This window comes from Perissodus microlepis, chromosome 17 (assembly GCF_051167445.1).
Source record: "Perissodus microlepis isolate ML-2025 ecotype Zambia chromosome 17, ASM5116744v1, whole genome shotgun sequence".
NCBI lineage: Eukaryota > Metazoa > Chordata > Actinopteri > Cichliformes > Cichlidae > Perissodus > Perissodus microlepis.
Window position 1 is genome coordinate 20,998,653 of NC_140477.1, and position 26,252 is coordinate 21,024,904.

At 39.4% G+C, this 26,252-nt stretch overlaps 1 protein-coding gene across 1 annotated transcript in view; it reads left to right on the forward strand.

Moving 5' to 3' along the window:
• LOC146369554 (thyrotropin-releasing hormone-degrading ectoenzyme-like) overlaps positions 1–26,252 on the forward strand; it is a 241,960-nt gene that overhangs the window by 119,223 nt on the left and 96,485 nt on the right. Inside the window, exon 5 of the mRNA XM_084909164.1 lies at positions 15,178–15,332. Within this exon, the coding sequence (XP_084765290.1) occupies positions 15,178–15,332 (155 nt within the window). The remainder of the gene's footprint in view (positions 1–15,177; positions 15,333–26,252) is intronic.

Below are 26,252 nucleotides of genomic sequence, written 5' to 3' on the forward strand. Positions count from 1 at the left end.
TAGCAGTGAAAAGAAATACTCCATGAATAACTTCCATAAGAGTTCTTCATTAAAATGTTACCGGGGTCATCCCACCGCAGGGGGAGGAAACACTAGACCTTTTCACCAGTTCTTCCTCCTGAACTCTAAAAACGCTTCTTCATGAGAAACATTAGCGATGACAGATTCATTTAGAAAACATTTGCACATTTAATGTGACGTCTTTCATTTTTACCGTTCCTTTCTTTACTTCCTCACACCCTCATGCAGGGGCGATTCTAGGATCAGAGCTGCCCAGCCAGGCAAAATAAACTTTACTCATCACGATGAGACTTCTTCTCTGTCTCTGTCAGTCCCTGCATCCTTAAATGTCGCCAGTTGTCCCGAGTTCTCTATGACTGTCTCCTTGGTGCATTTAAACCCCTGTACCTCCCTGTTCTCGTCCTCTGTTGTCTTCGTCTCTGTTATCAGTCATCATAATTTTACCATCTCTGTGCAAGTCTGCAAATTTCTTTATTAAATCATAAGATTCTTAAATTCATCAAGTCTCTCTGTTCCTGGGTCCTCATCACAAAACATGACATCACTGTTTTTTTTAACACAACTTAATCCCCACATTTGTGAAAGAAAAACACTTTTTTGAAAAGTCTGTAACAAAACCATCAAATCTGATAAAGTTTATTTAAATGCTGCAAAAGAAGAATGGATTGGAATAGAAAAAATACATATCCTAACCTTAATTACTGGGGGAGAATAATGAATGATGCTCATAGCGAGTAAAAAGTAAACTGAGTGCATTTTTTGGACAGAGATTCACTTTTAACGAGTATGTATAATATAATACAGATACATAAAAAATACTCCCAAAACTGAATAAGTTATTACAAATAAATTATTACAAAATATTAATAAAAACTATAAAAATGGAGGCAACTTTGCCTGTGGTAGAATGTATATAATGTATGAAAAAATCTTTACTGCAGATACTAATTTTACTAATTTAATAATACTAATTTTGTGTTGTAAGATTTACGAGTTTCATGCTTTCATGGTGGTCCTTAGGAGAGCTTGACATTTTATCAGGTGGTACACACTGTAAAATGTTTGAGAAACACTGATAAGTGTATGTGTGCTTTTGGAAAACATTTAAAGCTGCTGTACAGAATCTTTGAAACAAGCTTAAAACATTTTTAGAATATAAACAGAGCACTCTGTTTCTCTTTACAGCTCCTCACTCCACCAGGGCTGTTTGGCTCTTTCTGATAGTGTGCAAATGTGGTGCACGTACTGCGGCAGTCATACAGACAACTGGACGGTCCAAAAGTAGGCCTACCTATTACTGGCTGAGGTTTTAGTAGAGTTGTGGCTGAACCACATAAAAATATATCATTAATTTTAATCTCCCCAATCAATTATAATGTTATGTTGGAATGTTGTTAAAGAGGGTAAAAATGTTTCAACCCAGTTTGTTTAGCAGATTCTGTACAGCAGCTTTAATATAGGGAGGACACAACTTCCAGATTGTGTGAGTAAAATCAGGTTTTTTCTCTTTCTGTTTCTGTTTTGCCCGTCTTCCTGTCTTCCTGACCTTGTACTTTCTCCTCACATTCCCCTCTTTCCTCTCTCCCTCTTTGGACTGACAATCATACACAAATAGATTGTATTCAATTAGATGAAAAATTACATTAATATGAAAAACGTACTATTAAGATCACTAACAAAAAGTCCTCTCTCAGTGTACTTTCAACCAAAAGGCAAATAACCAAACCACATGAACATCTAATAAAAGATATAAATATTGAAACACTGATCCAACATTATTCTTGATTGACGGATCATTTGATCTTACACTTTTACCTGAATGTGGCTCCTTTTTTTCAAAAAACTACCTTATATCCGTTATGAACCTGGCTGTCTCTCTGTACACAAACACACACACACACACAGCAGGAGTTATAAGGTTAATGAGCATTCAGTCAGTTAGCTAGTTAGTATTCATTTCAAACAGGACAGTGGTAACAACAGTAAGCTACGGACAATTTTAAGTTTTAGATTTTAAATAAGCTATATACATTTCAATGGGAGCAACAGGACGGTCAAATGTCGCTGATGTTACTACAGAGCAGGATGGATTGTAGGGCAGCAAACATAATCGGAAAACACGTTTTCAACACTGCAGGTTACCTGGTGTAATGTTTTTCAGTTAAAAAGAAACATATTCTGACTCCTACCTAACTATATAAAGAGTAACTGAAGGTTAAATGCAGCTAATATGTCCTGTTTTAAGCCAGGCACTAACACCTCCGCTCCGCTGTGTCTCAGCCACCATCGCTCTGGCAGCAAGAGTAGGGGAGAAGCGAGCTGGAACAAACCATTTTGGGAGGGGGAGGGGGGGGGGGGGGTATCTATACTTTTGTTGTTGAAATGTTACGTCTCAACCAAGTACTGTATGCTTTTTATATTTTTAGTAGTGTGTCACAAAAACAGCAAATATTGTCAAAAAAAAGTAAGAAATCTTTGGGGGTGCTTTGATTCATTTTGGGGGTGCTTAAAAATCGCCCCTGCCCTCATGTCACTGTTAGTGATACTATGTGCTGAAAAACAGTGCTCTTCTTTTCTCCCAGCACCTTCTCATGCTGGTTTTGGCACTTGTGGTCTATGAAAGGCTAACATGTCTTTATTAATTAATGATTTATCGCTAAACATAGTGAAGTGGTGGTTTTTATAGCAAAAGGTTTCTGGGGTAATCCTGCTGCTTGTCTGGGGGCTTTCTGTGTGAAGTTGGCATGTTCTCCTTGTCATTGGCTTTAATTGATTTTTCACTGGGTGCCCCAGGTTACTCACACAGTTCAAAGACGAGGATTGAAAGGATTTATCAGTCTTTGAAGCTAGGAAAGAGTGAATAAACATATAAGACAACTTGCTGAAGTACTATTCAGCAACCAAAGGCATTGTGGCTGTAGAAGACCCTGATTCTTCAAGAACTGTGACCAACTTTCTGATTTGAGCAAATGTGAACACTCCTGTGGACATAAGAGGGTGCAGATCCATGGTAAAACTACATTAACACTTGTGTGTGGTAAGTGTTGCTTTCAGGCAGTGACCCTCAGGCAGCAGCTGCAATGAACGCAGTCCAATGGTGTGCAAGGAGGCCAACCAATTAAAATCAGAACTTATTTTTATATACTTAATTGTGATTGTGAAACATTTTAAATGCACATTTTATTGCAGGCTTCTTCAGTCCTAAGAACTGGAAAGCTGAGGTATTCTAAGGAGCTTGGAAAGAAAAGCATCTGGACTTAATTTTCTCGAAGACGTTTCACCTCTCAGTTCTAAGAGCAATTGGTGGAGGGTCCCAGATTTTGGATAGAGTCCAGACGCTTTCCTAAAAGACAGATGGTTTGAAAGAGGAGTGAAAGAAGCCGTCTATGTCCAGATGGTGTGAATGACCATCTTTGAACAGAGGGTATGGCTTACGACACCAACTGTCTGCCATCTATAATCCAGTTTTGAGATTCCTTCCTAGACACTTTAGTGCCCACTCACATCTTGGTACATTTGACCTCAATAAGTCACATGATAGGATGGGGTAAGTGTCACAATGGGTTCACCCGAAGCCTTGGGTGATTGTGACCTACACTCATTTTCACACCTTGGGTTATGTGATTAGGTAGAGGATCAATAGTGAGGCCACGACCCTCATAGGGACACTCCTAAAAGGGCTTAAAAGAACTCTGGGACTCTTCACGGGTGAGAAGTGAGATGTCTTCAAGAAACTTAAAGAAGTCCAGACGCTTTTCTTTCCAAGCTCCTTAGACTACGATGACCTGGATGACTAAGAACCTTTACAGACAAAGCCCATGTATTTAACTCCGAGTCACAGGGGGGAGTCAAACTGTTGGGGTGGCACAAAAGTGTCAGTAGTTTTCATTGTTGGTCAATAAATAATAAAAACTGTCAGCAGATAAAGATGATAAAGATGTAGGACTGCAGCCTTTGATTGTGGTTTATTTCACTGCAAACCAACCCAGACACAGAGTGGAGCATACCCACATCCCAAGTTTTACTTTTAGAGTTTTCTCTGGGCACCACACACCGAACCGTGATGTTAAAGATTGTGGCTTCGGCTAAATATTTAAAAGGTCTTCTCTGACTTCAGGCAATAAAATTTCCACTATCTGACTGCCTTTATTCCCTAAATGTTTTAGTACCCTAAGCCTAACATCTTCCCCCAGGCTCACATGTCCTGGACTCCGAGTGAATATAATTCAGGAGGAATTTATTTTTAGTAATTTTTAGAAAACAGCGTTTCAGCCCCCACACTGTCAATTATTTTCTTATACAAGGACCCCTCTTTATTTGCTGTTTTCCACACTCCTTGTGGAAAGACAATTTAAGGAGGAAAATATAATTTTAGAAGCTGTGCTTATATCTGAAGGCCTGAACATGGATAGTGTTTGGGTCCGGTGTTTCCTAATGCAGCCAGTTATAGCCAAATTGCCTGTGCCTCAGACTTGTCAAACACAGCAGGAAACTGCTGCTTGGAATCTTGAAAATTGATTGTTAACCCTCCTGAGGAACCCAGGCAGTTTGGAAGACAATGGAAAAAAATGGCGGGTTATTGTTGGAAAATAGCTTTTGCATCCATCAGAACAGCAACACACTTCATCACCAATTTGGTCCCCTGGAAAACCCACAGGGTCTCACATAAAAATCCAGCTCATGCCTTTAAGCGTTTACACCAGAAGTGTGTCAAAAGTGCCAGCGCTTGGAAAGAACATGGGAGTAGTAACATGAGACACTCGGTCCACAGAAAGACAGCAGGTGTGTGCTTCAGCTCAGCACACAACCTCCAAAATGTAAGAATAAGTAGAAAAAAAGGTGGCGCAAAGCAATTAATGCCTGTAGAGTTTCACATTTTATAAAAATGCCACTGTGGATGCCTGTGGGCTATAGGCCTTCATCAGCATTATTTCAATACAAACTGACCGCAGACCGCAAGTCTCAGGAGAAGGTGAAGGAACAGAAAAGTTGAAAGATGAAATTTGCATGTGCCCATGGAGAAGGATCTTCTGCTGTTTAACATTTAGTTGACTCAGTTTTTGGTTCATTGTTGGCCATTCCTTTTTTGCTTATTAACTCGATTTTTCTGCTGCTAACGGGTTCTCAGGACAGTTGTTGTGTTTGTATTTGGCTGCACATCGTTCTTGGCTATTTCTAATGTTTTTAATTATTTTATATTTAAGAGAAAATGTAATGCATGAGATTTTTTTGCCTCTGTTTTGGCTGTGTATATACATTTATACTTTCTTCTCATTTCCTTGTGTTTTTTTTACACTAATTTAATTGCATAAAATTTTGTTTTTTACTTGTTACAAACTGCTGGAAAAAGTGCTCCATATATTCTTTGTATATTACATACTGTAAAACCCTGATGACATCATAATGGTTTATTTCTCTGACTTGAGGAACCCCTTTATCTTGAACTTCCATCTGAAGCTGGTATTAAAGTTGCCCTTTAAGGTGAGAAAAATACATAATTATGTGTGCTATGGTTTATTTGTCATGCATCGCTGACAAAAATGAGCTGGATAATAAAAGGGAGGCTGCAGCCACAGGGAGAATCCAGGTGAAACACTGGAGTAAGCAATGCATGCAGAGTGATGCAGGGTGTGAAGGAATGTAATTTAGGTTATAGTTAATGTATGCGTGTGTGTGTGTGTGTGTGTGTGTGTGTTTGTGTGTGAGGGTGAGCAGGGGACAGTTGTTTGGGACACGGGAACCTCATAAAGGTTCACTCTGTGGTAAAATGAATTAATTCCTTCTATTTGAATTCAAATGTCTGTTGAGCATCGTGTCTCATTTGCATCTTCTACTTTAAACCAAACGGCCTCATTTGCATTTCCCCCCTTTAGTCAAACCAATCACATTTCCATTTCCCTCCACCAGCCAACCAGTTCTGCTGTCTGAGCCTCAGTCGTGTGGATAATGAGCTGTCCGCCAATCACATTCAGCCTTGGAAAACTGGCTCGAGCATTGGGATTGGGTGCTGGCTGTGGAAATTTTGTTTCCATGGTAACATGTATATTTCATAGCGCTTTCCTTTAGCTGGCAGTTGTAGCCCACCTGCTATGCTCCGCCTCCTCCTAGTTGTTTTTGGCTGACCACAGCAACTGTACCAGTTTGAAACTGGTTTTAACCAAACAGACGACTGCAAGCTCATGTAAACACACTCATCATCACTGACGCACTTGATTTCAGCAGTATGTCATTATGTTTTCTCTAGGACAAATAAAGCTCAATTTTGGGGCACTGACTGGTATACACTCACCAGACACTTTATTAGGTACACCTTACTAGTACCAGGTTAAATATCATTTTGCCTTCAGAGATGCACTGATTATTCATGAAGCAGATTCAGGAGCTGGAGACTTTCCTCAGAGAATTCGGTCCATGGTGACATGATAGCATCACACAGTTGCTGAAGATGTGTCGGCTTCACATCCATTGTATAAAACTCCCGTTCCACCACATCCCAAAGCTGCTCTCTTAGATTGAGATCTGGTGACTGTGAAGGCCATTTGAGTACAGTAAACTCATTGCTGTGAGCTTTGTGACATTTGTGGTGCATTATCCTGCTGGAAGCAGCCGTAAGAAGGTGGTACACTGAGGTCAGATTTCTAGGCAGAACTGGATATTTGCTCTTTTTCAAGCTGTTCCCTGTAAACCCTGCAGATGCTTGTCTGTCAAATCAAAGTAGATTACATAGTGGAGACCACTTTCTCTAATATGTAATTAACTTGACTTCCTGTCTTGCTTCCATTCCAGCAACTAGATGAGCCTGATAGAAGCAGATAAAGATAGAGATATTATCCACTTTTTACACATTCTTCAGGTTTTTTCTCTGAAAAACTTTTTAAAAGGGAAAATAGTTTGGGTAGAAAAAAAAAGTCATGCTGCCATGCTGATCAATGTGAGTTTAGGTAGTTTACTTACTTGTAGCAGAGAGCGCTGTCTCTGACCTACAAACTGTTTCTAAAAATTGCTACACAAGCTGATCAGTCAGACATTGACCGAGACAGTCTCTGCTGTCACTGTGACAGCTGCAGGCTGGATGATGGATCAGGTGTGAACACTATGAGCAGTCTGACACTGAAAATATAATGTGATGTATTATATCTGGACAAGGCTACCGGGGCTTTTCACACCAAACCTTTGTGTTTTTTTCTACAAAAACTTCATTCAAGCTGCTTGGTAGGAAAACTCTTTGGTCATTTTGTTCAGTTTAGAATCGTTGACATAGCTGCTGCTCACATTATTGCCATGATAATAATATTTTTATTCCTGATTTATTTTCCTGATGCTGAGAACTTCTCTTTGATGGAGTTTAGGCATGTGAACCTCATGACATTTCCAGTTTCTCCTATTAATATCTTGGTGTCAGAAACACATCATCAATGTAAAAAAAATCCACACCTCTAACTTTAAACCAAAGCAGGTGTTTTTGATGGGTGCAACTGATCTGCAATATAGGGTTGTTTAAAGCTTTATATATATAGCATGGGTGAGCAAGCTCCAACAACATTTCTCTCTTACTCTCTTAATTTTATTAGTGTGAAGAAGCAATAATTAGGACAGATGAAGAACATCTGCATGTAAACTTGCTCACTGTCCTCACCAGCCATTGGTGTGAGAAAGCAGCAGAGATCTTCTTTCTTCTGTTGTTTTGTTCATCGATGCTGGAAAATTGGGACAAAACCACAGAGTGCAGTGTGAGAGTAAATTTTCTATGTATAGCAGCTGATTTTAAGCCTTCAGGCAAAATCAAAAGCCCACTCTAATTGTCACCATTCTTATTTTAAGTTAGAGCAAGCCTGAAATGTTAGAAACTGCATTTCCTCTAATGACCACTGAAGGCTAGTCCAACAATGATGCAGTCCCCATAGACTCCTATATTAAAATTTGCAACAAATTAACATTTGCTCTATATAAACAGCCAATTTGACCTTCATAACAACTGTATCAAAGGTGAATTTTTCCCTATCCCCATATATACCCATTTATATTGCTTTAAGGCTTACAGTTGCATTACCTGCATTACTGCAGTGTTCTGAATGTGGCTACTTGATTGACAAGTGGGTGCTGACTTGGCAGCTTGCAGTTTGCTATGCTTTACATGAAGTCAGATCATCATTGTGCCTCAATTTAGGTCCTCCCATTAGCACACGTTCACGCAAAATACCATGCAGACTTTGTGTTTACTATACATAACACAATATACATTGCCTAAATTTTATGAGTAAGCATCTTGCGAATCCTGAGGTTGGGTTTGTGTGTCTTCTTCAAGCCATGCCATCCTTTTTACAGAAGAAGAGCGTTTTTCAGTCCATTGAAGGTGTTTCACACCTTCAGCTTGCTGAGCACCATGAGAGCACCATCCAAGGTATTTGGAGCATCCTTGATGCCGTGTCCTTGCCCTTAATTGTACAGCCCATCCAAAAGGTTTTGCTCCAGTTTTGGTGAGTGAAAGTCTAGTGTCTAATATGAGCTTATAACTCTACCATCTCATCCAAATACAGGAACTTCTGGCTCAAAAGAAAAAAAATATTGTTAATTATGTTGAGGCTGTGACGCTGAGACTTCAAAAACATACAGTTTCAGCTCCCTACCCATTACATAGTCAGTCTTGACATTTAGTCCATTAGGCTTCGATATAAAGTTACATGAGTGCCAGATCCACTCTGTTATTATTATCATTATTGTGGAAATACAACAATAACGTTTTTTCCACATTAATTCACATCGTATCTCCTCATATTTCATGTGAGGATACACATAGAGTTATATGGCACGCACACTTCCAACCCTCAGGCTCCACAGACATTTAGCTACCTCAAAACAGTTAACACAGCAGGTCCTCATGACTGCCTTCCCGATGCCAGAAGATGCATGCTGGGTAAAAGAGGCCACCCGGCAGTCCAAGGAGTCGCATCGTAACATGTGTTCATACCTGATTAACTAGCAGGCTGAGCTGACTGACAGCAGCTGCAGAGTTCTGCTTTCACACTCAAACATCAAACTGACTGAGCTCAGCTCTCTGCTGTGATGCTGTTTGCATGAGTTAAAAACAAGACAGCTGGCTGATTTCTTCTTCTGAAGGTTCATTTTGACTCGTGACTAGGGATGGGTATCGTTTAGGTTTTATCCGATACCGGTGCCAAACCGGTACTTTTGAAACGGTGCCGGTGCTTAAACGGTGCTCGAACCGGTGCTCAAAGAATGGAGAACACCAACTTTGTCCAAAAACCTCTCATGTTCAGCTGTTTTTTTGTAAAAAGATAACAATGTTAGCCTTTTCTGCAGCTATAGGGGATTTATGGTATCACTCTTGGCTGGAAGCAGTGCTTAAACAATGGAAAAAACACAAACTTTATCCAAAAACCTCTCATGTTTAACTGTTTTCCACTTTTTCTTTGGTCATTTTAGCCTTTTTGGCCAGGGTGAAGGGAGTATCTGCCATCAAACAAGAAGACAGCCGCATGTAGCTATGATGATGTTTGCTAGTTCACCTTACTGCATTAATGTAATAACGTGGTTAGCCTACTCAACGTAAATTACACACGAACAACATTAAGCTACTCACGCAGAGAAGAACGGCTGCTGCTGCCATCATCATCCGTCATCATTTCTGCTACACTGGCAGGGCTAGGGGCCAGGACTCTATTCTTCGGGTTTTTGGGGGATGTTGCTCCGGGTCCGATAACTGGCAACCCACCCGCAGTAGATGTGCACGGAGTGAGGTCTCGCAGCAAGCTATCAAATACGGCGCATTTCTCGGCTTTTAAAAAAAACGCTATGCGTCGCCAGGTGTTTCATCGGATTTGAGGAGTTACCTCCTTTGACAGTATCACAGTATCAGCTTAAAGCACTTGTTGCAGGCTGCTGAGTTGGCATATTTTGCTGTGAAGTACAGCCATACATTTGACCGGTCCTCCTTGGGCATTTTTAATCTGTAGCTCTGCTCTAAAAGAACGTACGTACCTGGACCCGCCTACTATCCTCGGAAACGTAAAATGATTGGCTAGAATCTAAAGTGTATCACAGCTCAGGAAAAAAAAGCACCGAAATAAAGCACCGAAATGTGCGCTGCTTTTCGGTCTGGTTACTACCGTTTATGTCAGAACCGGTGCCATCATGGCACAGGATACCGGTACCCATCCCTACTCGTGACAGTGTTTAGGCATATTGTTGTTTACCAAGTATTGTTAAAATCCCAGTGAAACTAGGCAGTACAGCCTGAAAATCACAAATTTTGATTTGGTAGACCAGTGACCTCCAACATGCCTCTAAAAACCCAAAGCAGATTATGATCTCCTATCCACCGATGCATTTACCAGTTCGTAGTTCATTACCAAACTACAAACCTTGTCTTCATTTTATTTTACAAATTTTTCTCAACCCCCTCTCCAAAAAAGTAAAATATCTACACATAAAAAAGTTTGGGAAGTACATTATAAAAATACTTGGAATGCTACATGGAATGGACTCAAAACAACACTCAGTGAGCCACTTTAGTTCTGATAGAAATGTCTTAACTACTGAACTGGATACCATGAAGTTTCTAGATTTGTTTTTCCCCAACCTGAAATCTTCAGCGATGACTTCCCATTAGCCTCATGACTGTTCAGACAGAACAGTGGAGCCTCTTATTTGCTTTTGCAGGAGTGGCTGTTGTGAAGAAGTACACCACGAGTACTCAGAATAACCGAATCAGAATCTAACATCATTTTTTTTTAATTCTTGGTTTTAAAAAAGGTGATTAATGTTATAAAATATTTATTTTATTTTGAAATGCATGGTTAAGAATTTTTTTAACTATGTGGAGAAATGTCTTTGTTTGTTGTAAATGGTTGCAACATATTTGGCCTCATCGTGATCTCCAACCACTGTTTTCCCCAGAGTGAGTGTAGGACAATACATAAAACAAAGAGGAGCACAGAAAATATGCAGATGTTAGGATTTACTTTAGAGGAAAAAAAATCCTCAGATCAGTGTTTTAAAGGATTCGTTTTAATGGAATTAACCGGCCATTTCTCCCACATAAATCTATCCATCAAAGAGAAAGCAGTACTTGCATTGTATCATCAAACAGCCTCCCGTTAAATCCTCTTTATTTTTCTGTTAACTTCTGTTATGCGTGTTTCCTCAAATATCTCTTAACTTTACACCCCGGGCTGATACTGAGCACTATCTACAGACAGCTTCCGTGTTTTGCAACACCCACGCAGCGTTAGTAACCCACTAAGAGTCGGTTTGTGAATGTGCCCAAGGCTATCCAAATATCATCATTGCTAATCTGTATTCATACCTCAGCTCTCTGACATTTATAACCAGGTGCTTGTACTTGATTAGAAACATCTTCATCCATGTACAGGTTGAAAACACTTTGCTTATCTTTAGCATGAGCACTTCAACAACAACATCAGGGTGTTGGAGATTGCACAGAAGAGGTCATGGGAGACATTAAAGCATCCTCAGGAATGTTTGCACATGCCTCGGTAACACCTCTCTGAGAGCAGCAGCGATTAAATCAACATTGCATTTGGGCCACTCGGTAAAGAACCCTTTATAAAGTAATCCTTTAAGCTGTTTACAATATGTGCTGCAGATTGTAGAGTTTATCGAATATCACTAAGTCACTGCGGGTGCCATAATATAAGATTACACTTAAACACCTGTAATCTGGCTTCACTTAAAGCAGTCCACCAAAGTTGAGTTCCTTGTCCTTTGGGCTGTGATTACAGAGGAAGGCACTCAGACACTCCACAACAAACCCAGCAGATAGATATCAGTGGGAACGTGTGGATGTGTGAGAGCTCCCAGCAGGAGTGTTTCTAGCTCTGAAACTGCTCCAACAACAGGTTTCACATGAGTGTGTGCAAACATTTGCCTCTGTGCATGTGCTGCTACCTCCTAGTGAGCGCACCAGCAATAACCCTCAGATCATGTGATGAGCGACAGCTGCCGAAGAGCACTGATGTCCTGTTTTGCTCAAGTGTTGTTGACAGTGTGACTTCTGTCCGTGTGATGGAACTACATCAAAAAGGTGCAAACTGAGGCAGAAGGTGCGCCCTGAAGCTTTTAATGTGGGGAAACATTGATTCAGCCTTTTATTTCATTAAAATATCTTTTATTGTTTTAATTAAATAAAAAAAATTTAATCTGTCCTCAGAATCCCTGGGAATAGTTACATATTCTGTATATGAAAGATGGATGTAGATGCTGTGATGTCACTCATTGCATTCTGGATTCTGCATTTTGTAGCTTCAGAATTTGTGTTTTAGAAGCTTTTTTTCTTTTGTTTTTTGAGACAGAAATGACCCTATGTGGATGAGAAGGAAAAGTCTTGGTGAACTGTAAATGTCAGAGTCCTTCTAGAAGCAGTTATCACCTGTTGGAAACTATCTTGAAACTCCCCTGGACATTTATTTGATCAGTTATTAACTTTCATTTGAATACTCTGAGGTCTATCAATATTAGTAACGCACCATAGCACCATAGGTACCTCAAAGCAGTACAAAAATTTAAACCAATACCCAGAAGTCAGATGTTAAGAGGTCCAGTTCAGTGACAGGTGCTTACTACAGGTGCTGATGAAAGCAACCATGATCATAATTATAAACCTGGGTTGCATTAAAAAATATAAATTAAAAAAAGAAAGCACACACACAACTTGAACCAAGTGTTTTCTGCTCTAAATTTGAACATTTTAACGTGGAAGTCTATGGAGATCGACTCTTTTGGAGGTGGCCTCTAGTGGGCATTCGAGTAACTGCAGTTTTTGACTGCTGCATACACCATCATGAGGAGGGACAAGCAAGGCAACAGAAGGTCCACAAATAAATATAAGGAAAAAGTCTTAAGAACCATGAAAGAAGTAAGACTCTGTAAACGATGTGTCTTCATAATTTGTATTGGTTAGAAGATGACCAGTCAAACTATCTACCTGTCGCTGTTTGCTGATGTGATGAATATGGGATTTAATACTCATCATAGCTATATATTCTTGACACAGCATTAATTTAAAGTAAATATATAACTTGTCATGAACAGTGTTAGGTTCGTTTGACAGAGAAAACAAAGTAGAGCAAAAGGCTGTAACACAGAACAGACAGATGATGCATCTGTGTCACACGTCATGTTTAATCGACATTGCTTTCACAGCTCTGCAGTATGAATTCTTCATTTTGTTAGATGTTTGTTGCCTCCTCTAATCTCTCTTCTAATAACCTCCTCTTCTCCACTTAGAGTAGACAAAGTGAGGAATTTGTCTGCATTTACCTCCTTTTTCTTGTTTCTTTCTTCCCGCGATTATGATTGTGCTCTTCACCCTTATTAGTTTCACTTGTCTTCAGTTTAATTCTTTCTGTGTTTTTACAGTCCTGTTTCTCTGTTTTTGCCAGATTGTTGCTTTTTGTTTGGACTGTTTTATTTTCATATTGCAAATATTATCCCCGCCTTTTCTTCCACAGTACATGCCATTACAGTGGCTGTATTATACTTTTCCTTATTTTATCTAAAATACGGAAACACTGCAAAGACACACCAGACAGTTTTCACAAAACTGTGGGAAGTGAAAAATAATCATCAAAGGAGAAATAGAGACTGCTTGCCATCAAAGTAAAAGTTGCATCTTACATTGAAATCAACACGTTTCCAAACACGCAAATTGTACTTTGAAGGTGAATGTGTCCATTTTCCATTCTGGTGGTTGTCTCAGAGTTTAGAAAAAAAACTGGACATCTTTAGATTTGTGAAGATATTTTGGGTCCCGTTCAAGAAGCTTCCTCAGTTCTACAGACAAAAAGTTGAAAGTATTTAACCCCTATTGGGGGTTATCCCCTTTGGAGGTGGTTTTGAAGGTTGTTGGCTCACTATTGATCATATGGTACTATAATCAATAGTGGCCCACAGTATGAAAAAAACTATGGGTCATTACTATCACTGTGGGTTAAGAGTGAAACCAATATGAAATCTTGCCCTACCCACATGTGACCTAACCTGAGGTGACGTGTGACTCGGGGGAAGGGAAGGCATCTAGAGTCTGCATTGTGGCTGATAGTTTGTTCCATAAGACACCACTTCTGTTTAATGATGTTCTTCAAAATGGACAACTAACTAACTCACCAGTTTATGGAGAAATATAGATATTTCACTAGCAACCAGTGGTCGCCAGGGAGTCATCCTAACCCTAACTGAGTATCTAGGCCTCTGAGACCGAAGCCTAAAATGTTAAAAGATCAACTTTTGTATTGTGACTTTAAGGTAGAAAATTTGCCTTAAAAAAATCAAGACCAGTCTCTATGAGTTTCAAGCCACAAGGGTTAAAATGAGTACCCACTATCAACGCCAAAGAGGCAGCACGTTAGATGACACCCAGGTATTTGATTTTCTCAGGGTTCAGGAATGGTGGGTAAAGAATTGGATATGAATTGGTTTGGAGAGGCTTCAAAATGGAAGAAAGTCTTAGTTACAGTAGTGCCTTTTTTTTTTTTTACTTGTGTGTCTCAAAGAAATACTGTTTAATTCATGAAGAGAATACTTTTGGTAAATTTCATGTAATTCTTTGCTCATTTCTGCTCCTCTTTATGACTGAGGTATTATTTTGTCCTTAACTTTTCCTTCTCAGAGGAAATAATAATGTCTCCTGTTGTCTGCAAGTGATCCTCTGACGAAGGTCGCTGCAGCTGAAATGCCAGAAGTTTGTGATTTTAAATTTAAATTAAGACCTGAACTCGTCACTCATTCACTGGAGAGAAATGCCTTTTCTGAAAAACAACCCAAGTTTCCCCACCCAAAGGACATTTCTCTACATATACTCGTTTTTGTTACATCTCAGCTGATCTCTCTCTCGGACTGCTTCTCTCTCATACAGATATATGTAGAGTTATATCTTGAAAAATCCATATATCTATGTTGTGTGGATGAAAGGCTCCTTTGGCACATAGTTAAAATGACTCATGAGTTTAATTTTAACCCGAAATGGGAACCGCACCGATGCCAGCAGTCATTCTGTCACAGCGATCGCCTCCTGTTATTTAAGTGGTGGAATCTCGCTGAGAGTTTATTAATGCAGGAAAACATTCAGCATGTGTTGAAAAGCCGTAATGTGTTGTTGTTGTCGTGATTGGTTTACAGACTTGTTGGCTGTGCCCAAACACCCCTACGCCGCCATGGAGAACTGGGGCCTGAGTGTCTTCGTGGAGCAGAAGATCCTGTTGGACGCAGACGTGTCGTCCTCATCCTATCAGATGGAACTCACCATGGTGGTAGTCCACGAGATTTGTCACCAGGTAGGCAACGTACCTGATGGCTCAGACATTATACTACCATTCATACTGCGAAGGATTGTGAATATACTATAGAATATATACTATAATGTCATTTAAGAAAGGTATTATTCAGACTGTAAAATTTCATATGATTGGAGATCATTGATTGTAACTGATTTCTTAACACAGTGTTCATAAATACTTACTAACTAGGATTATGAGTATTGGTTACACAATATAATATTTTGCACAAAATAATCTTTTCAGAAATGTTTACTCTGTCTGGACACATTTTTGTACAAATGGTGCAGAAACAATACATCTGTAAGCCCCATAAATCACATTTTCCTACTCTTTAGACTACATAATCTATGATAACTGCATAATTTCACCTGCTCATTGTCCTAAAGATGTTTCCTAAAAATGTTTGATGTCCTCACCACCTGTTTAATAGCTACTCCTTGAAAAAAAAAGATTATTTTCATAAATTTAAACCTTTTTATCTCACTGAAGTGAATTTAGATCAACTAGAAATGATGGATGAGAGCAGATTATTTGGATACAGAGTATAAGAGAGAGAATATATAAATCCTTTTTAAAATGTATGTATTATTGAGTCTGACAGGAGGCATTTGCTGAAGAGATTGTGATAGCTGGGATCATGTAATTCTGGTTTTAGAAGAATAAGGTTCCCCTGACTATATTAGTCATAAAACTTTACTAAAGTTGAATGAATGCAATAAAAAATTATTTGTATACTTGCAATTGAAATATGGAGGGATTCACGCTGGCTGACAGAGCCAAGTTAAGGACATGCCCACTCGAATTAAAGATGTTTCATACTCAATATGTGGGCTTCACACTTTTCGCCGAAGATGTAATTAATGCAACCTCATGTGAAAATGGAGCACAAGCACACACACACAAAAAAACAAAACAAAAAATCCCCCAAAACCAAAAAGAAAACAGCAGGTGGTGACAATTTTGTTATAAACTGAGTTCATTCATTCCTTGAACTGTTGGCAGACACAGAACAGAATTTTCTTTCATTTAAATGCATCCAGCTTAGTCACATGTCTGTTCATTAGTGTCTCATTCTGCTATAATGTGGTATTTTGTCACATAAGCCATAGATTCAGGCTGACAGAAGCTGACTATGCTGGATTGCTTGTCTTAGTGAAATAAAATTGAACCACTAGACTCAAACTGGTGGCTCGGGTTAACCTGTTAGCACAGAATTATGTAAATCTGATGTGCAAAAGACACTCACAGCTGTTGGAAGTTAAAATGAGTGCAGACTGGTCAGTAATTGGTAGCTTACTTCTGGAAAAACAACATTAAATGTCACCACACCTGTTGAGGACCAGGTGTGTCTGATATGCAAGAAAGGAACAAATAACACTGAAATACTAATAAAACAAATGATTTGAGTATATCTAAGAATTGTCATCACCTGCTGTTCATTTATTATGGTATGAATTATATGTATTGTGCAAATAATTCTTAAAACTTCATTCTTCATTAGACTCGGTTTGTCTTGTTTTGTTGCTTATGAGGATTGCAACCATATATCTCAATTAAGTACACAACACTGTAGGTGGACTGATGGTGAAGAGATGAGAAGAAAATGTGATTTTTTTTCTCTTCCCATCTGTTGAGGGAGCTTGTCAATGTTCTTACATGAAAAGCCTCATGCAGGGCACAATAACAGATAAGACATTAAGTCAGAATGGCATGACATGACATCAACATGAAACAAAGAGTTGGGGTGAAGGTGGGTTGCAAAGTGGCTTACAGATAATTAGACTCAGGAATTATGTAGAGATCTTGCTTACTGGCTGTTTTCCTTCCACAGACACGGCTTTAAAGATTAATACACAATACACAATTTTCAGTAGGTTTGAGGTCTGTGCTTTGGGAACGCGAGTTCCAGAAACTGTTTGCCTGCTTTATCCATTCCAAAACCAGTTTTCATATGTGTTTCTAATCATTGTCCTGCTGGACACAGAACTGTGTATAACTTTCAATCATCTAGCTACTGATATGAAATGAAGGTGAAGAATTTGGAGCTAGTTCTTCTTTATTATTTCAATCATTTTGTGTAATGTACTGCACTGGTAGCAAAACAGCCCTGAGCATGACGCTACCACCACCATGCTTGCCAGTTGGTACAGTGTTCATAGGTTTAAAAGCCTCACCTTTACTCCTTTGATCAGCAAGAAATGTTTGGATTATGCTTTAATTTTAAAAATGTATCTAATTTGGTCATCAAAACTAATATTTTGTTTGCATTTTGTAAAATTTGTTTATTAATAAATGAAAGTGTATTTAGAAAATTTGATTTTTGTGTATTTTGGACATTTTATGTCTTGTAGTCTGAAAAGAGGAACTAAAAGCTCTAAAAACTATATCAATCAATTTACTGAAAATGTGTTTAACATATTAATGCAATATTTCCCATCTTTTTGTACAACTTCATGAACATCCAGGTGCATGTTAAAAATGTCTTTCAAAGGACTCTGCAGCCTTTGCAAAGGAAAACAGGCTGTTTGTGGGTATCAGACTTGTCATAGTTTATGTGTCTGTGTATTTCTGAAAGCTGCTCAGGATTTAGCTCAGAGGTCTTGTACATTTCTCACCACTCATGCAGGCAGGGCAGCACACCAGCATGAGGGTTTAAATAATGTTCATAAGATAAAAATGTTCCTTCAGAGAAAGTGACCCACCTACAGAGGCTAAATTTGTTGATATGTTATCGTGCTGAGACTGAAACAAACCCCTGTGGCTCAGCCCGAACCCATGAGCTGCTGCGATATCACTAGTGGTCTTTTATATTCAACTGCATCAGTCTGACATGAAAAAGGGAAATAAAATTAATAGTGAACATTGACATGAAACACAAGGTAAAAATTAAAAAATAAATTTTCCTCTAACAAATGCGAATGGTCTGGTTATGAACACACCAAATGTGACAGAAGTCAAAATGACTTCAACGGCTACACCAATGAGCTCTGTGTTTGTGTGTGCGTGTTACAAATTTCCCCGGGCAACAACAAAAGCAGAGCGGATGATCCTGTTTTTACAGTGTGACATCAAATACGTGACGAGCAGACAAACACGATGAAGCAGAAGGAAATTTAAAGGTTTTAGTCAGAAAAGAGAAAGAGGGAGGGAGTGTGACCAGGCGAACAAGCTTAAACAGCGAAGACAGACGTAGTATGAGACGGAGAGAGAGAGAAAAAAAGTAGAGCGTAGGAGACGGAGAAACAAAGAGGCGCAGAAACAAAGTGATGGAGAGAAAGAATGGAAACGACATCCGTTAAAGAAGAATAAAGGATACGAAAAGATGAACAAAGACAGAAAGAGAACAGAGCTCTGTAAAAAATACCCAAAACATTCAGCCTTATTCTCATTTACCAGTGAGCTTTATACAGACCTACAACATTTGCTTTTTATACACTCAGCATCCAGGAAGTGTTCTTTTCAAAATCTCCAGTTTAAACTAGGAACATATTCAAAAGCTAGATGTAAACTTAAAGAATTAGCATTAGCAGACACTGATGAGATTTCACCTGTAAGATAATGACAGCAAAAACTAAAAATTAAGTGCAGTGCAGTGTTGCAGAGTTTTGTGTACACTGTAAAGGTGTTTCTTCAAAAGAGAAGAGTGAAAAAATATATGCAAGTGTTTTATGTTTTGTCTATCTATCTATCCATCAATAATATGCTTATGTGATTCAGGGTGGCGGGGTGTGGGCGCTGGAGTTTATCCCAGCTGCTGAAGGGCAAAAGGTGGTGTGCACCAGGTCACCAGTCTATCACACTATGGGCAACTTTGTGTTACCGGTTTATAGCAGTGGTCATCTCAAGGCTGTTATGCATTGCAAAGATCCTCCAACATTACTGAAAGAAAACCAATAATCAAACATTGTTATTCAATCATCAGAATCAGAATACTTTATTAATACCTGAGGAAGTTATGCAGTTAATTTTCTCAGCTCACTGGATATATACCAGACTTTGCTACCCACATAGCAAAATTGGTAGGGCCCAGATCTGGCCCACACAATGTGCTTACACGTGGCCCACACAATGACGGCCCTTTGGTGGCCCAGATCTGGTTTGCCAGAGGTGGCCCACGCATGGGCCAGCACAAGGCCAGTTGTAGACACACTGGTGGTCCTGTGGTGGCCCACATCAGGTTTGCCAGAGGTCATCTACACAAAGGGCCATCATTCTTTGCGGTATGTGTGCCATGTGTAAGTTGTGTGCAGCCACAGGCCAGTTGCAGACACACTCCTGGCTCTGTGCTGGCCCAGAACAGTTTCAGCTCTGGCCCCAGATGTCAGCCTTAATCAAGCCATGTAATAACAACATGTGCCGGAACATAATAGTGCAGAAGTAACACAATGAAACTCTGTTCAGACAGTGAATGGACTGATTCTTATATAGTGCTTTTCTACTCTCGCAGATCACTCAAAGTGCTCTATACAACATGCCACATTCACACACTTTCTCTAAACTGAGTGCTTCCTAACTACATTCATACATTCTTGGCATTCAGACTGGAGAAGTCAGGGATCGAACCACTAACCGTCCGATCAGTAGGTGACCTGCTATACCTCCTGAGCTACAGCCACCCAGTGGTAAACATGAGTAAACCCTCACTAGGTTTTGGATAAAGTGTAAAGTCACAAACCTGTCAAACCTGCATTTGAAACGTTGGCTACCATAGCAGTATAGTATTGCAACATGGCATTTGGGTCTTCTAACTAAAATAGGAAAATAGGAACATAAACAGTGCTATCATTGCCAGACGTGGCCCACATCTGGTTGACATACACCCTGCCATGACACCAGTCAGTCAAAAGTGCCAGCTTGATGCCAGATCTGAGCCAGACCCGTTTTCTATGAGCCTGTGCCACATACACCAAACCATAATCGGGCCAGATAAACAGTGCCATCTATGCCAGGCCTGGCCCATATCTGGATGACATACCACTTACCATGCCAGAAGTCAGCCAGCAGTGCCGGCTTGACACCAGATCTGGGCCAAACCTGTCTGCTATGTGGGGAGTCATTATCAACTCTATGGATTTATTGGCTACTCTATAGCTTTACTATAGATACACACATCTTTTGCTCTACATTGTGTAACACTTTTGCCACCGGCTCGTGTGATAAGACCCCCCTATAGGCCTTCAGGTGGAGTCTTAACCCTGGTTAAACATTCTGTGATAAAAGATACATCTCGAAAAATAAATATCAGTCTAGGGGGTCGTATGATTCTCGTGTCTAAATAGCCTGGTGGAGGCTAGAGGAAATGCACTTGCCCGATAAACACTTATGCATCTGAATATTTAAATGATAAAACACCATGCAATAACCCCAACACAAGATCTCAGGTTTAGAACATGTATTAAGCATTTGCAGGAAATTCACATTCAAACCCCTTTTCGTTTATGAAAAAGAATGAATACAGAAAATAAAATATAACCCCGGGGGATAGATTTTAGTCTCTCCTTTCTCAACCTGTTTAGTTTTAGTTTGTTTGGAGTGCACTCCTAGTCTATTTTTGTTGGCGCGCTTTAGTTGGAGCCCTTTATAATAACGATACCTCCGTGTATCCGTGACGTCTCGGCCACATCCGATGAATCACTCGCTCGTTGCGGTAGCGACCGTCTCCACTCGCCGCAGCGAGCAACGAATCCCCGGTTCCCTCGGTAGTAGCGAATCGTCCTCCGTCAACGGCTCTCTCCCGAGACGACTCCCAAACTCCTTCTGTCCGTTCAGGCGGAATCTCCTTCAGCAAGGACCGTGGCGTTAGCCTAGCTCCAGCTAGCCAACGTAACCAACCTTGCCTCGTGTTCACCCGACACGGATGGACACAGAAAGTCCGGCTCAAACGCTCCAAATAATTACCGGGAAGTCCACAGTTGGGTGGTTTGTTGTTGCTGAACAACCTCAACCTTGGTGACATACGCAGTCCCGGAGTCTTTGCTCTGTCTGCACCATTTTTATTACTCCTCTTCTTCTCTCTTGTTTTTTTCCTCCCCTCCCGGAAGTAAAAAAACTCAAGGTCATGAATTCGCATGACGTAGCGTAAGAAAATAATTTTTAAACCTCTTCTCTTCTTAAAGACATTCACATTCCATGACATTATGCTTTAACGTAACTGATTTTAAACACAACTATTTATGCATTTTAATACATTTATTTATATCAAGTATTTATACCAATTTTAGCCCCGTCATGAACTGTAATTTTATCTTTAACTTATTCTCATGAAAACAAAATAAATACCACTGATATTTATCAGAGTATTACACTCTCCCCCCACCAAATAAAGCATGCCCTCATGACTTTGTACCTTGAAAACATAAACCAATATGGCACAACTGGTGAGTAAAACACACAACTAAGCAAAGGTGGGTGTTCCTATCCACTTATACAAACAAGAGACATATTTCACTGTAGGGGCTGCTACAACACTGGGATGACCTGGTTCATCATAAGTTAACCTTAGAGGAGCCCTCTTTAACCTCTGAGGCCTGGTCTTAATGTCAAAGTCAGGATTAGTCTCAGAGTTAAGTTCAGTGTCTTCTTCTTGCAAGAGAATGTCTTCAGTCAGTGTTTTGTCTTTGCCGGTCTCTTCGCGATTCTCGCCAGTCTCTGGTAGTTCGGTTTCTCATGAAAACAAAATAAATACCACTGATATTTATCAGAGTATTACAATTGTTATTGACCTTTCAGATCCCGGACTCTTAAACCTTCAGAGGTCTAACTCACCATAAACAAAACTGTATGTTCTGGAAAAAAGCCAAAATAGACTTTTTGGAAAAAAAATATATAAATCATTTTTATATCAGTTAAAGGTTTTATTTTCTTTGTTGTCTGATGGCCAACACTTGAGAGAGCAGTTTAATAAAGCTCAGACTGCTGGAGCCTCCTTGGTGCACTAGGGTTAGGGCTGTCACCACTGATGATTTTATCTGTTTTGATTTTATATACTGTTTTGTTTGTTTGTTTGTTAATTAGTTTGTTTGTTTGTTTGCTTGTTTTAATCAATTTTAAATCATGCTTTTTATTTGTTTTTGTTTCTAATGTCTCTGTAAAGCACTTTGAATCACCTTGTTGTTGAATTGTGCTATACAAATAAACTTGCCTTGCCTTGCCTTGATGACACAAACCTCATCAAATTCAAATTCAAATTTTATTTCTCACACACACAATCATGCACAGTACAATATGCAGTGAAATCCTTGTTGCTGTGCAATGCCCAACAATAAAACTACAGTAAAATATTTACAGAAAAAAGGAATAAAGCTACATAATAGATATAAAATGAACATCGAAGTAAGGTCTAAAAGATGTACAAAATAAATTAAGAATTTAACCTAAGAAGGAAAGTCTGAACTAAGAATTAAAGTTAAATTTAAAATAAATGTGCGCAAATAAACAGATTTAAGAAATTATAAAAAATGTGCAAAGTGTGGAAAGTAGCAGTTTACAGTGGAATAACAAGTTACTGAGGCATAGTACTGAGGTATTGTTATTAGAGTGCATGTGCAGTGTTGTGATGTATGAGAGAGTCCAGTCCTACAGTCCTGCACCTGGTTCAGAGACTGAATAACCTGACGGAAGAAGCTCCTCATTCTCTCTGTTTTGGCCTTAACCCTCTCAGAGTCAAATTAAACTTTTTGTTGCTAATGCACAACCAAGTCCTGCAGTGGTACTTCTGAGTAAAAAAAAACCTCATAATAATCAGGTTGTTAGTTTTTAACTGTTGCAAATCGGCAACGCCTGCCTCGAGACGGTTAAGGGAGCAGAAGCGCTTCCCAGACCTCAACAGTGAGAAGAGTCCATTGTTGGGATAGGAGAGATATTTAATAATCTTCCTGCCTTTTGTCTTGCACCTCTTAGTGTAGACAGACTGCAAGTCGGGAAGCTCAGAGTGAATAATATGTTTGGCCGAGTACACCACTCTTTGAAGAGCTCGTCTGTCTTGTTTGGTGCTGTTCCCATAACAGGTGCAGATGTTTCCTGTCAGGATGCTCTCGATGGTGCAGGAGCAAAAGTTCTTAAGCACCCTCAGCGGCAGATAGAAGTCTCTAAGTCTTCTGAGGAAGAAGAGACATTTGCATTTGCATTACTCTAACACCCCCTTCACATGATGGAATAGGGACAACTCATTATCAGTCAAAATTTAAGGCCAATTTAAGAGGCGTCAGCTATACTTTTTTGTGTAGTATTCCAGCAAATCAAGTCACATGAACTTAACATAGTATATCCAGTGAATGAGCTCTTCTCTACATTAAAGTAGTTCAACTTCCACAGATTGAGTTTATGAACCTGAAATGATAAAAGTATTAAAACTTAACTATGATTTGCCAGGGGTTGGCTTCATCAGGTGGGGACCTCCAGCCTCCAGGGTCTTGTTTATGAATGACTGAAGAAGGGACCATGAGTTTGGAGCATCTTTTATGACAGAGCATAGGGTAAAGCGAAGTTGGTGACTTAGTCTACAATCTCCTTTACTACCCTCACCTATGGTCACAAGCTCTGTGTAGTGACCAAAACAATAAGATTATAGATATAGGTTTCCTTCAAAGGGTGGCTGGGCTCTCTGGGGTGAGGAGTTCAGTCATTTGGAAGAGTCTCTGAGTAAAGCCACCTCTTTACAAAGGAGGCAGTTCAGGTGGTCTGGGCGTCTGACTAGGATACCTCACAGATGCCTCTGATTGTGGTGTTTTGGGCATGTCTTACCAGAAGGAGGCCCCAGGACAGACCAGGATTCACTGACAAGATTATAACTCTCAGCTGGTTTGGGAATGGCACTGTGTTCCCCTGGATGAGGTGGAAGAGGCGGCTGGGGTGAGGGAAGCCTGGGATTCTCAGCTTCTCCTTCTGGTTTTGTGTGCAGCACCAGCTGTGGGACTTCAGTGTGTGTGTGTCTCCTAGGTCCCAGCACACTACAGAATAACAGAAGTTCAATAGTAAATGCAAAGGTGGTGTGCCAATCACCTGGCACTGCTAGAAGTAAAAAAAAATAATAGTCCCATGATTCTTTGTGTTTGTAATTTCAGAACTGTTCCTTACTTAAACATGCCACATGGAAATGATGAATTCAAACAAGGATGAACAGCTATAGTGTAAACAACTCAGTATAAGTACACCAAAACAATGTAACACAGTTAAATGAAATAACATTGCTGTATTTACAGTGCGAGGCTGAGTATGAATTTTACTGAGGAGCAGAGAACAGCTTGTTATCTTCCAATGATCACAATAAAAAAAAATTGGAGGCTTCTAATCCTTGAAGTTCTCATTTTTAATTAAGATCTTCTTGATGCTGTTGAGCTTTATACATCTAAGAGAGCTGAGCTGTAACTGTCTGAAGTATCATTATATGCTGTAGTCTTAAGATTTAATGTAAAGTACGTGTTTATTCGTTTTTGTGAACATGACCTGAAGTAATCCATGAATCTATATCTACCTCCAGTACACTGGATGAATAATATTTCACGGGTAATTAAATGCCTGAAATTGATGTCCTCTTTATTGGAGTGGCAGCAGAAGTATTAGAATATCTCAAAACCATAAAATTTGGATGAAGTGTGTCCAAACTGAACTGTTCATGTAATATGGGGTGATTTTGATGATGAAAATAAAAGGCTCCGCTATAAATATTGTGGTGCCTCTGCCTGATGGAGAAACGGCTTGCTTCTATTTAATTTCCTTCAGGATATGGCCTCATACCGACATTTCTCTGTGCTCAGTCTTGATGAACGCTGCCTTCAGGCTGCTGCTGGTGTGAAGCAAAGAAACAGAATGAATAACAATGTTAAGCTGTAATATGTGATGTGTACAGTATATTAAGTCATAAATATTATTGGACATGTCATAAAAAATGTAGTACTGATGGGTTTTTTTCTTTTGTTTTGGTATTTTTTTCACTTTTTTGTCTTTTTTGTGCATCTTTCTTCATCTGGTTTGTTAGTTTAGAGGAGCAAGTGAGAAGAAAGGAAAATGATAAAGTAGTGTTTTGTCTGCAGCTTTGCACTCCATTTCATCCTGAAGCCATTTATCTCTCTCAAACGCATGCAAATATACAGAGAGGCTTACAAAAGAAGAGAGAAAGTTGTCTGAAGCTTTCAATAATCAGCTGGTTGAGTCAGAAAGAGTTTAATTGGAAAATAGACTTTTAGTGGAAGGTTTAGCTGTTATTGACCTGTTATGCGCAAAGAATAAACGTCTAATTCTAATCATAGTGCATAATTTGCCTTTTTAAAAGAAAATAATTATCTTTCCAGACTGTACCGGAGTATGAGAAGGTACATATTATTACAAAGAGTGAAGTATTTCTGGAATTATGCTGGAAATAAACACTTTGTCCTTTTTGTCAAAATCAAATTCCCCACCTAAAACTCACAATAAAACACCACCATGAAACTTTAGCATGCCTGTCCATGAACTCTGTCTACACAATCAGGAAGTGACCACCCAAACTTGGACAGGACAGGAGCATATAAGGCCCCTCAAATTTATTTTTTAATCTATATTATTAAATCATCATGTTGCCTAGCAATCGCCTGCCAACGGGTGGACCGATAGATTTCAGGAAAAGTGAATGTGTGTGATGTGTAGTGCGTGACAGTGACGCTACATGTATGTGTACAGCTTTCTTCCTGTTAAAAGGAAGTTTTTCCTTTCCACTGTTGACAAGTGCTTGCTCAAAGGAGGTCATCTGATTGTTTCATCTGTATTATTGTAGAATCTTTATCTTATCTTTATCTTTGGAGTAGGTGTAGAGAGGACATCTACTAATCAGAAGGTTCGATTCCTGACTCTGTCCAAATGGCAAATATCTTTAGGCAAGATACTAGCCCCTAGTTGCTCTTCAATGTTTCCATGTATGAATGTGTGTGAATGTTAAATAGA